General features: G+C 48.5%; 1 protein-coding gene across 1 annotated transcript in view; it reads left to right on the forward strand.

Annotated features, from left to right (window-relative positions):
• Positions 1-10,871, forward strand: part of RILPL1 (Rab interacting lysosomal protein-like 1) — a gene marked incomplete at its 5' end in the record, with an annotated part of 17,635 nt that extends 6,764 nt beyond the window's left edge. The window contains 3 exons of the mRNA XM_010135263.1: positions 2,668-2,840; positions 3,371-3,463; positions 10,409-10,871. Coding sequence (XP_010133565.1) covers positions 2,668-2,840; positions 3,371-3,463; positions 10,409-10,553 — 411 coding nt within the window. The remainder of the gene's footprint in view (positions 1-2,667; positions 2,841-3,370; positions 3,464-10,408) is intronic.
• Between the last annotated feature and the right edge of the window lie 617 nt (positions 10,872-11,488).

Genomic DNA, 11,488 nt, shown 5'->3' on the forward strand with positions numbered 1-11,488 from the left:
AGGAATGCAAACCTGAGGGGAGCTGCCTGGGGAAAAGAGGCTTTCTGACCTGTTGCATCCCTTAGTCCTCGTGATGGTTCCTATTATTTTTCTTTGTGCATGACGCTACTTCTGTCTTACTAAAGCAAGCGTGCTGTATTTCCCTTTCCTAATGCTGCTTTTAACGCCTGACAGGCTGCAGCAGGGAGTGGAACATCCAATTCTCGCGTAGCAGGTAGGAATATATGTCAAGAGGCAGAGGCTGACGGGGTATCTCGGTCCCCCCTGGAATGTGACAGCCAGTGTATTTTTCTTTGTGCATGACGCTACTTCTGTCTTACTAAAGCAAGCGTGCTGTATTTCCCTTTCCTAATGCTGCTTTTAACGCCTGACAGGCTGCAGCAGGGAGTGGAACATCCAATTCTCGCGTAGCAGGTAGGAATATATGTCAAGAGGCAGAGGCTGACGGGGTATCTCGGTCCCCCCTGGAATGTGACAGCCAGTGTTGTGTTGACATGTCACTGCTGAGCTGGGCAAGCACTGCATTAGTAATGAAAAGGATGATTTCATTGCTGTTAATTCAGCCAGGACACCCAGCTTTGTAACCGGGGCAGTGGAGCCCAGGCCTGGAGCCAGCAGGAGTGAAAGTGTCCTCAGTCTCTGGAGAGAAAGGCTGCATTCTTTACCCCTCCCTCACTCATCAGTTCCATGGCAATGGCGCCTCTTCTAATTAGAGCCGCTCCCCGCTCTCTCTGCCAGGACAGTGGTTAGACAGGAATTGCAGTGGGAAGCAGACAGCTAGAAGAGTGCTCTGGAATGGACGCTGCTTGTTGGCTTCAGCCAAGTACATTTGCATTGGCTACAGACTAAGTCTCTGCTGATTTGAGCTAAATCTAGGAAAAATAGCTGATTTGGGCAAAGGTGTGGGGCAGATAGACAACCAGAAGAAAAGGCATCAGCTCAGAGCCTCATCTAGGGGGGTGAAGAAGAGGAAAAGTGTTAGGTCATTTCCTTTGAACTCTTGTTAGGTTGCACTAGTCTTTATTTATTGCATTCTGCGTAAAGAAATGCACTGGATGAAGGGGGTGAATCTAACAAATGGCCAGGAGAGCGTTGCTCTGCTGCTTCATCTTCTCAGGTCAAGGGCTGCAACCCCTCCTGTAGACAGTGATACTGCACCAACCTCAGCCCAGCCAGCTCCAACCTGAAATCAAACATCAATAGATAGCAAAACTGTTTCACCAACACGTGAGCTCAAAACAGGGTAGGATCAGGCTTACAAAAAAAGAACTGTTTAAGAATTGCAGTACTTGGCTCCTCGGATTTCCAGCTGGTATCCCAGCAAGGTGTCCGGGCGGCACAGGAGCTCTGACACTGCATCCTACAAAGAAGACAGGTGACCTGGCTGCTGGGGTCTCTGATTTCACGTGCTGGCCTCTAGTCAGTCCTTGCAAAAAAGCATCGCCTTTCAAATGCACTTTGCTCCATTTCAGACATCCTGTGCTGGAACAGAGTGCCCTGCATTTCTTTGTCCTGTTAGGAATCCTGCGGACCTCTAAAGGCTTGAGGCTGCTTTTCAGCATCTTCATTCTGAGGACCTTTCCCAGAAGCTTGTGGTTTCTCATTAACTGGCCCTCAGTGCTGTGCAGCCTCTGAGCGGAACAACCGTAGAGGACCTGAACGGTGGTCTCCTGCGTGCTGTGTTTGTTCAAACCACATTTTCACCAGCGGCTGGGGCCAAATAGTTCTGTGCAAGTGCTGGAGTCTCCCTGGGTGACTGGAAGCGGCCCCACAGGCCTGGGAATCCAACCACATGCTGAGCTCAAGTTCTGGCTTGTTGGGAGCCACAGAACCTTGGGGTGGGCAATAAAATTCCTCCAAGCTTTCGGTGACCTCTTCTCAGAGGAAAAGAAGAGACGAGGGTGCACATGGGTAAAGGTCTCGTCTAGCGTTCATCTGCATTTTCTTCCACTTTGTAGCCACATCCTGGTGCCAACACCAATCCCGCTTTTTTAATAAAGGCATTAAGGGGACATAAACTTAAATCTCCACTTGATACGTTTACATCAAAGGAGCCATCTCTTTGTGGGAGGAGCTGGAGCTCTGCTGTGCCGTTTTATCAGTGTTTATCTAAAAGGCTGATGTTTGATCTACCCCATTTGCTAAAAGTATGAATTCCTTAAACTGACGTGTTTATCAACAATCGGACTCTACATTTGCAGTGGGCTTCCTGGCAGTCCGGATTCCACAGGAATAGCTCCACAAACAAACTTATCGCCTCTAAGATGGCTCAGGTTGGACCCCGTGTTCAGGCTCGCCAGAAGCAGTTGATGTTTGTTTGTTTTCCCAAACATGGAACCCTGTGAAAGATTCCTGTGAGCACAGGGCTTTGATTGTAGGTCACAACACCTCGGTCCTCCTCGTTTGCGAGCTTCCTCCGAACATCAGGTGGAGGGAGGTAAAGCAGAGCTCGGATCATCTTTCAGAGGCCTGTCCCAGTCTCACCAGTCCTGTGTGTGTCATTGCTCAGCCTGTGCTTTATTCCCTCTTAACATTTCTGTATTTGAACTAAAAGGGGATTTAATAGTGCAGAAAGGAAGAGTTTGGGAGAAATAGACTGAGAAATACTTTGAACTCCTCAGACCTGCACTCGCATGGTGAATTTACAGCCTGTGTTTCACTTCCCAGGCAGAACCAAACAATGACGACTGCCTCTCAGAGGCAGAAAAGATGGCAATGGACTTAAAAGATCCGAATCGTCCAAGATTCACCTTGCAGGAGCTCCGGGATGTCCTTCACGAGAGGAATGAATTGAAATCAAAAGTGTTTTTACTTCAAGAGGAGCTTTTATACTACAAGAGGTAGGTTAGGTCTCCTCTCCTGTTGTGTGCTACACACAGAGGAGGCCAAGGGCAGGGCGAGAAACAGCAGCTGTGCTCGTAGTGTCCAACAAGCTTCTCTTCCTGCCGAGGCTTACAATACACATCGCAAACGTGCGGCTTCAGTTTGAATCTGCTGCCTCAGAATTGGGAAGAACTGTGTCCTCCCCTGACTCCCTCTCAGGGTTCCCCCTGAATCTTTCTGAGATTACAAACATTTTGAATTTCAGAAATGAGCATGAGTGGGTCTAAAATGAAAACTCTAGAGCTTTTACTCAATGTATTCCCCTTCTCCCTTTCCTTGTCACAATGGGAAGAAAACACTGAAAGGAGACCCAGTTCTAGGTGCTGCTGCTTGGCTGACAGAACCTTGGTTCCCATTGATTTCAGTGAGCTTCAAGCAGATCTTCCTGCATTTCTTCATCACCAGTACCACCACAGATTGAATTTTAGAACTTAAAGTGCTTCCATGACTGGGAGGAGAATGTTAATTATCTTTTCTTTCTTTCAAGTGAGGAAACGGAAGAAGAAACTAGATCCCCTCAACCTACACCCATAATTCAGCCAAAACCCTCAACTCAGCCTGAATCTGGAATCAAACGACTGTAAGTGGCATCTTTTCTAAGGATACTGGATATAGTCCGCAAAGAGTAAATGTCTCTTACGGGTAGGACAATTGTAAAGAATTTAAAAATGATGAAATAATGCATATGGGAGAGATGCTGAAGGAGCATTGACAGGAATCATGAAACAGCAGTTGGCTTTGGCCAAAACTTCTGCCTAGATCTGGCACAGTTTTCAGTCTCGGATTATTTCCTGTGGTACCTTTTGCTCCCTGCCTGCAGACAGAGTCTCCAACATGACTCCGTGTGCTTGTGTTTCTGGGCAGACTGGTGTGCCCAAGGAGCCCGCTCCAGCTCTAATGGTCCCTTCTCGAGTACTGTCCCGGCTAACCAGAAGAGTACGCGTTGCGGTGTTTTACTATAGCTGGTATGAGCTGATGAGCTCTTAAACACAGACATCTGACCTTCCTAGAGAATTTTCTCGTCTGGGCCATGTAGTCATGCTCCAAAGGGAGGTGCTGCTAACTGTGGTCTCACCCAGAGCACCGCTCAGCCTGCCCTCTGCCCAAAGCTGAAGCGCTGGATCTCGGTGTGGAAGGGTTGTAGGAACAGTGCTCCTGGTCCAGCGCAAGTCCCAGTTCCTTAACACGCAGATCCTAAGGTGGTGGAGTGTCGGCCAGCACTGGCCCCAGATCATGCTCGGGGGACGTGTGAAGAGCGTTGTTCACACGTTAAACCAGCGGCAGACCCATCGCGGCTGGGCATGGAGAGCAAGGTTTCCTCCTGACCTCGCTGTGCCTGTTTCCCTGTTGACCTAAGCCTTTAGACCATGACTTGCACTATGTGCTCAGCACAAAAACCTTTGGTTTGCTGAACAAATTTGCTGCTGGAGGATGGCAGCTCTCCTGGCTGCAAATATCCCCACCTTCTTCTGGCGAAAGATTTAATGTTGCTGTCCAATATCTAAGCTTACCGTCAGAGGTGTGCACTTACTAGTTCATCACTTAATTATACACTCACAGCGTGAGCCAGTCCATTTGTCCGATGAAGCTCCCTCCTTGTATATTTAGTTATTCCAAATTAAGTCATCCAAATTAACCCCACCACAAGTCTTTGGATTTTTGTGATACTGGAAGCTTAACTTTAACTGCGTAAATGATTTTGAACAGATGTTTGTTTCCACATAAAAGCACTTCCATCCTGTCCACAACCTCCAGTGCTTGTTTAGTAATAGCAGCAGCCCTGGGGCAGTAAGTTCCATGGGAAGATCTGGGCTGATCCAAAACACCGTGAAGTCAGGAGGGCACTTTTAATTCTTTCCCGTAGACTCCAGTTTCTGTCTGGGCAGCTTTGTTTGCTGAGAGAACCCTTCCTCTCACATGACTAGAAAATACACTTTGAATTTGGACCGAAGTTTTCAGTCTGCAGCTGTGATGATGATAATAACTTTGTCTCACGAGATCTCCACTGTAAAGCTCTTTTCTTTTAAATTTAATTTAGTAATTTTTGAAGCTTATCCCGTTGTGGGGGGCAGCTGATTTCAGCTTCGCAGTTTGTGCGGATTGCAGGTTCCTGCTTGATTTATGAAGCAAAAGCAGCATAAAAATGTAATCAGACGCTGTAAGACAGAGCATGAGGTGTTGGCTTTGACGCTGCCTTGTGTGAAGGCGCGTACGCCACGCAGGGAGCCATGGCAGCAGGCACCTCGGTGCTTTCCACCAGTTATCTCAGTGCTTTCTTCCTCTCCATTACTTTATTAGTGAAAACCTGTTGAGCATGAGACCATTCCACGAACGCACCTTTTCAGGCAGAGGTCTCATCTTTCTGTGTCTCAGATTCTGTGTTAAATTCGTATTAGACTGAATACCACCCTCAATAACACACAAAATCTGTTGGTTTGCCCCTTTCAGAAAAGGCAGGACAGCTTAAGGACGTACTGAACCTGCTGTTAAGCTGAAATAAGTTTCTCTAGCTGTCATGCTCTGTCCCCATGCTTCTTTCTGCTCTCTCTTCATTTAGCCATCAAATTAAATAAGGGAAGATAAAAGCACATGCTTAAGTAACCTGAAAGATGGTAATTGTCTTACTCCTGCAGCCTCTCTGGACAGGATTTGTCTAGTGTGGCTTTCTTTTCTTTCCCCCCTCCTCTCTGTGTGTGTTGTCAACAGCGTATTTGTAGATGGGCTTTAAAAAGACGGGAAATTTCACTGCTGGGAAGAACAGAGAACCCAAGTGTAGCATCTGTTCTGCCCTGTCACAGCACCCCTCCTGCCCCCTGCCCAGCCGTCCCCAGCGCTCCCGTCTCCCCCCACCAGGCAGGGTGCTGCCAGCACCTCGCGACGTGCTCCCTGGGTAACACGCGGCACCTGCCCTCTCCATCCCTCGTGGTGGGATGAAAACCTGCCATGCCAACTCCTGCGGGCAGAGTGCCTTCACCAACTAACGCAGGGTTGATTTTTTTCCCCGTTTCAGACTTTTCCTCCTGATTAAACAAAGAGCTTAGTACAAAACCAGGAGATGCTCTTGCTGTCCTCTCAAGAGAAGTTTATGTTTGCCTGTGTAACGTGCCCTTTTTCCCTTGACCCTGCAGTATCTCAGGGAACGAGAGGTGTCACTGAAGATGTGCCCAGGTGGTTCTGAGCTGCATCCCCCTAAAGAAAGGAAAGCAGGACTTACAGAAATCAGCATTTTTTCACTCCAGGGTTTGCTCTGAGCTCTGATCTCAGACTGATTGCTTTCTGCGTTTGTCTCTACCGCATCACATGTCAGAGTTTTGATTAAATAATGTAACCAGGAGGTTTTACTGAGGAGGAAGAGGACAAGCAATAAAAATGCTCCCTCTGTTTTGAGCAGCAAACGCCCTTTTGTTTTCTCTTTTAAGATACGTGCTTGTTTGCCGCTGATGTAATGCCTGAAACAGCCATAAGTTTTCTTCCTATTCTTGCAGTCCACAAAAGCCGATGTGTCCGTCTCATTTGTGCGGCTCACGGACCGTGCCACAATGTGTAAAAACAGCAGTCCTCGCTGCTGCTGACGAGACCACAGCGTTCGCTCGTTTGTTGCCCTTTTTAACCTGAGAGTGGCTGTTAGGGTGTCTGTGTTGGGAGAGCTGCGTTTGGTCACAAGTGAAATGTCTCGCAATTTCAACTTAATCTTTACTTGACATTAGTCCACAGTTCAGAAAGTTATTTGGCCCAAGGGAGAACCTCTGAGGAGAACCCTTAGGAAAACAGAGGGTGTTGCAGGTACGGATGAAGGTGTGCGGGCAGGTTTGTGTGGGGCTGGCGGGCACAGAGCACCCAGCGCGCGCTCTCGGCCTCCGAGTTGCATGAATTGTGTGACGCGTAGTGAAGGTGCTGAAGCGGTCTCGCTGCCCTCCAGCTGGAGCGCCTCTGCTAGAGCAGCTGGGTATTTACCGGATGGGTATTTCGCTGCCTGCCGTTGGCATCCTTCTGCATGTGACGCAGGGCAGGTTCCTTCGGAGCGGAGAGGCGGGCCCTTTAACCAAGCAGCTCGCACAGGAGGTGACTTCAAGATGTCACCCGCAATACTGGATTTTAACTTGAAACTCTCGACTGTAATGTTTGTAAACTCTTTTAACTGTAGTGCTGGTCCTGCCTAACCCTGGTTTCTGTGCAAAGACCCGGGAGTCACAGCAGAGTCCTGCTCCGTAGTTCTTAACATACACCTTCATCCTTCTTCTCATGACGCGTGTGCCTGTCTGTCTCTTGGGAAGGAGAACGTGCGCCCTGCCCTGCACTGCTAGAGGTGGCACTACCGTGACGGAACCCGCCCGGGCGGCAGGCTGACAACAGCAAAGTGGTATCTTTTAGAAATTCCAACGCAGTTTAAACCGTCGCAGTGACTGCTTTTTCTAAATAAGAGTTGTTCCCGGAGGAGAGCTGTCTGCGGTGATGCAGCTCCACCTCTCCCTGTCACGCACCCTGTGTGGTAATTCAGAGTAACCCCGTGTATCATGTTTGCCTCTTCTCTTTTTAATGGAATGCGTTTTCTCTCCCTTGCTCCAGTCTCACCTCTTCTGTGTCTGTACTTTCCTGCCCAGGATCTTTACAGCCATAATGCCCATGGTAGCAGCTGGATTGATTCCAGATGATCCCACATTGCAGCCAATAAGAAGACTTGTGTCCCTTGTAGGAGTTTTTTTCTAAAATGTGTGGTACCGTGGTTCCCTTTTGCATGCCCCCATGTTAACGTGCACTGCTGGCTGCATTCTCATCGGCTGCCTGCGGGCTCACAGAAGACAAAGTGCCGATCAGAATGACCAGCCAGTGCACAACTCATCGTAGTCCTCCATGCTCATCCTCAAGTATTGACATTTTATCACCTTTTGCCTCCATGTGACTACGCTAAACCAAGCATTACTCCTTACAGAAGTGTTGCAATACGCGATTTTAACCAGCATCTGTTAATTCTGCTTCCTGAGCGTAATGCACAACTCACACCAGCGCTGTTTCGGAACCCCACCTTACCCTAACCACTCACTACCGATCAGTCAGTTAGATTTACAGGCTGATAGCTGCAGTAATTTCCAGTGTTAATTACAGGCCGTTGCTTCCACGTCTTTCTGCCTGTGCCCTGTATATTTGGTCTGTAATTACGTATCGTGGAATGGAGTGTATGCTCTCCAGAACCAGTTCTGTCATCCTGTTCTCGGCTGTCTCTGCAGCACACGCTGATAATCAATAATGCAAAGTCTCTGCATTCGAGCTGCTGCTCTCGTGATCTTTGTATCTACAGCAGCAGCAGCACAGTATTTAAATTCCCCTCCTCTCCACACACCACTGCTTCTCCAAAAATCCTCCAGGAGAACCAGCATCTGTTAATTCTGCTTCCTGAGCGTAATGCACAACTCACACCAGCGCTGTTTCGGAACCCCACCTTACCCTAACCACTCACTACCGATCAGTCAGTTAGATTTACAGGCTGATAGCTGCAGTAATTTCCAGTGTTAATTACAGGCCGTTGCTTCCACGTCTTTCTGCCTGTGCCCTGTATATTTGGTCTGTAATTACGTATCGTGGAATGGAGTGTACGCTCTCCAGAACCAGTTCTGTCATCCTGTTCTCGGCTGTCTCTGCAGCACACGCTGATAATCAATAATGCAAAGTCTCTGCATTCGAGCTGCTGCTCTCGTGATCTTTGTATCTACAGCAGCAGCAGCACAGTATTTAAATTCCCCTCCTCTCCACACACACCTGCTTCTCCAAACATCCTCCAGGAGAGTTTTCTAAACGTAAGAACACTTTTGATTGTTTCAGGAGGAATTACAGAAGCCTAAACCCCTTCTGCTTTCTGTAGAGATTTTACACGCGTATTTCTCTGTTCATTTCTTGACAAAGTGAAAAACTGCTGAACTTTGACATTAGAAACCTACTGCCTAAATGCAGCAGTCCCTTGTGTGGACTTTAGGCCTGACCCTGCAGCACCAAACATGCTCAGCAGAAAGCCTCAGTGACTAGACACCTCTTTTATCAGCCACAGCTGGATCTGGCCCTGAAAAGACAGAGCGTATGTGTGTGAGTTTATGAGCTCCTGCGATGAAGGTAGTAGAAAAGTATGAGGCTAATTAAGTGCAAAAGACTTATTTCGCTATTAAGGCTGCACGTCTGAAGCCAGGAAATGCAAAAGTTCAGGTCCTGCTAGCAACGTTAGTTGTCTGGGACTGCGCTTGTGTAGCTTTTTGTATCACTTTCTAGTCAAGAAATAATTACTCTTGATATTGTTAACGATTATCATCTTGCTTACCTGCACGTATCCTAGGGTGTTCTTCCAGGAAAGCTGCTGTAAACCCCATCCGACACTGCCATACAGCCTCCCGTGGGACCGGGGACACCACGGCAGAACTCCCTGCGCTGCACAGGGCGGCTTGGATGGTTGGGATCACGGTCCTGCGGGGAGGCTTGAGGGCGTGCGGGTGGAGGACGAATGCTGAGGCCAGTGGGGCGAGGCCGCAGGGTCAGGGTGATGCCCTGACAAACACTCCGTCACCTGGCAAGGCTGGGGTGGTCTTTGCAGAGTCTCTTGCTGCAGCAGCATTTAGCAGTTCCTGTCCTGGCTCAGAGCTGCGTTATGCTGGTACTGGGTGAGCAGAACAGCACTGACCTCCCCAGGAGCCCCCTGAAACCAAGCGGGTGTGTGGCCAACTCACACCTTTGGTAGCGGGAACCACAACTTTTGCATTTCTCAGCAGCCCTAAACTCGGCACTAACACCTCTTGTACTGAACTCGTGACGAACGTGGAATCTGCCTGATCAAGTAACTTCACCCGATACAAATAAAACGCCACTAAGGGGTTTTCCAGCTGTGTTGTTCTCGCTCTGTTGTCAGCTGGCAGTCTGTGGTTGTATTAAATGGCTGTTGGTTCGTGTACGTCATTATCTCGGAGCACCCAAGCTGTGTGACAGGAAATGACGTGCACACTCGTGTGCCTCTGTATAGAGCCTTCATCCTGCAAACTCTTGTGCACATACGTGTGTTTATTCATGGGGTTTTGCAGGAATTAAGTCTATTGATCAAAGTCTGTACACTTGGGAAAAAAGGTGGAGGCTTATTTTCCTCTCTTATCGCTGCTGACACCCTTAGAAACACGATCTCTGCTCTGTGGGAAATGGTACAGATTTAATGTCAAAGATACCACTTTACCTACGCCAAGAAACTAACCTGGATTGTGTCGCTTCTCATCTGTGGGCCAGGGAAGGGGGAACATACCTCTGAGATGACACCTGCGCATTGCAGAGTCAACAGCATTTAGAGCTTATTTGAAGCTTGAGATTGCAATGACCTCATCTCTAACAACGTTCTGACATGCACTCCCATCGGGCTTCTCTGCCTTGGTTTCTGCCGATGCAAACAGATTTTTTTGCTCTGCGTTTTGTTTTGTTGTGCTGTGAATCGCGTCGGGTGTTTGAGGTGTTCTCAAGGTGGTAAACAGTCTGCTTTCTTTTTCCTCTCCTCCCTTCCCGGAAGGTTTAGATTCTTCTCTCGTGATAAGAAACGCATGGAGGCATCACAGAAAAACGTCCACTTCCAGGATCCCTTTGGCGAATGGTCAAACTCAAACAAAGATGACTCCTACACCGAGCAAGGACAAGAAGCCCTGCAGCACCTGTGATAGAGCCTCGAGGTGTTCGTTTACCGCAGTAGATCTCCACAGGCTAGTCAAGAAGCTTCTGCAAACAACTCCGGCAGCTCCTCACTTTCCTTTGCCTTGCACACCTCAGTGGTTGTGTGTCAGAAGAACCCTGCAAAAGGGAGCCCTCCCCGTCGGCTTGGTGGCTGTTTGCTGCAAGCGTACTCCAGGCTTTGACGGAACAGTCGCCGATACCCTGGGACATCGGAGCTTCTAGAAGACGTGTTTTGTGCTGAATAACAGGTCTACGGTCTTGTTCGCGCATTAACTACAGTAACACAAGCTTCTTTAAACCAAAAAAGGACCCGTGCCATTATTAGGCGTTTGTTTGCAGTGTACAATATCTAGTGGCAGAGACTCTTTCACCCTGTTTGTTAACACTATCGGTTGTTTGCTTTTTATTTCTGTAAGAATTATTTTCAAGAGGGATACGACAGCTGGCCACTCGCCACGGCAGGTCTCAGCACTGCTGGGTCCTGTCAGGGTCAGCCGGCATCTGCGTTTTGCAGAGTAACCGCTTGGAAATCCACCTGATACGGACTGACGAACTGGAGTCACCCTGAGAGGGACAGCGAGCGTACGTTTCCCTTGCTGCTTATAGTGCCTAAAGCGTGAAGAAACCCAAGGATGAGGTGAGCGTGCCTTGCATTTTGCCACGAGTTCTGCAGTATTAATGGAAAACGAATCAGTTGCAAGGAGGAATTCTAACGCTTGAATTTCTTCCTTCTTACCAGGGATTTGCCCCCCAGGCAGCAGACAGCTGCTGCGAAGGAATTAGGTCTTTTTCCCACAGACAGGTTTTTAATTACGTCACACTCCACTGTTCTGCCTGACTCCAGAGTGAAGGCCTCTCAGCGAGCTGCCACGGACTGTTTTAACTGATGCAGAGATGACCCCAACCAAAAACGGTTTCTCTG

Source organism: Buceros rhinoceros, unplaced genomic scaffold (genome assembly GCF_000710305.1).
Source record: "Buceros rhinoceros silvestris isolate BGI_N320 unplaced genomic scaffold, ASM71030v1 scaffold35844, whole genome shotgun sequence".
In the NCBI taxonomy this organism is placed as follows: Eukaryota; Metazoa; Chordata; class Aves; order Bucerotiformes; family Bucerotidae; genus Buceros; species Buceros rhinoceros.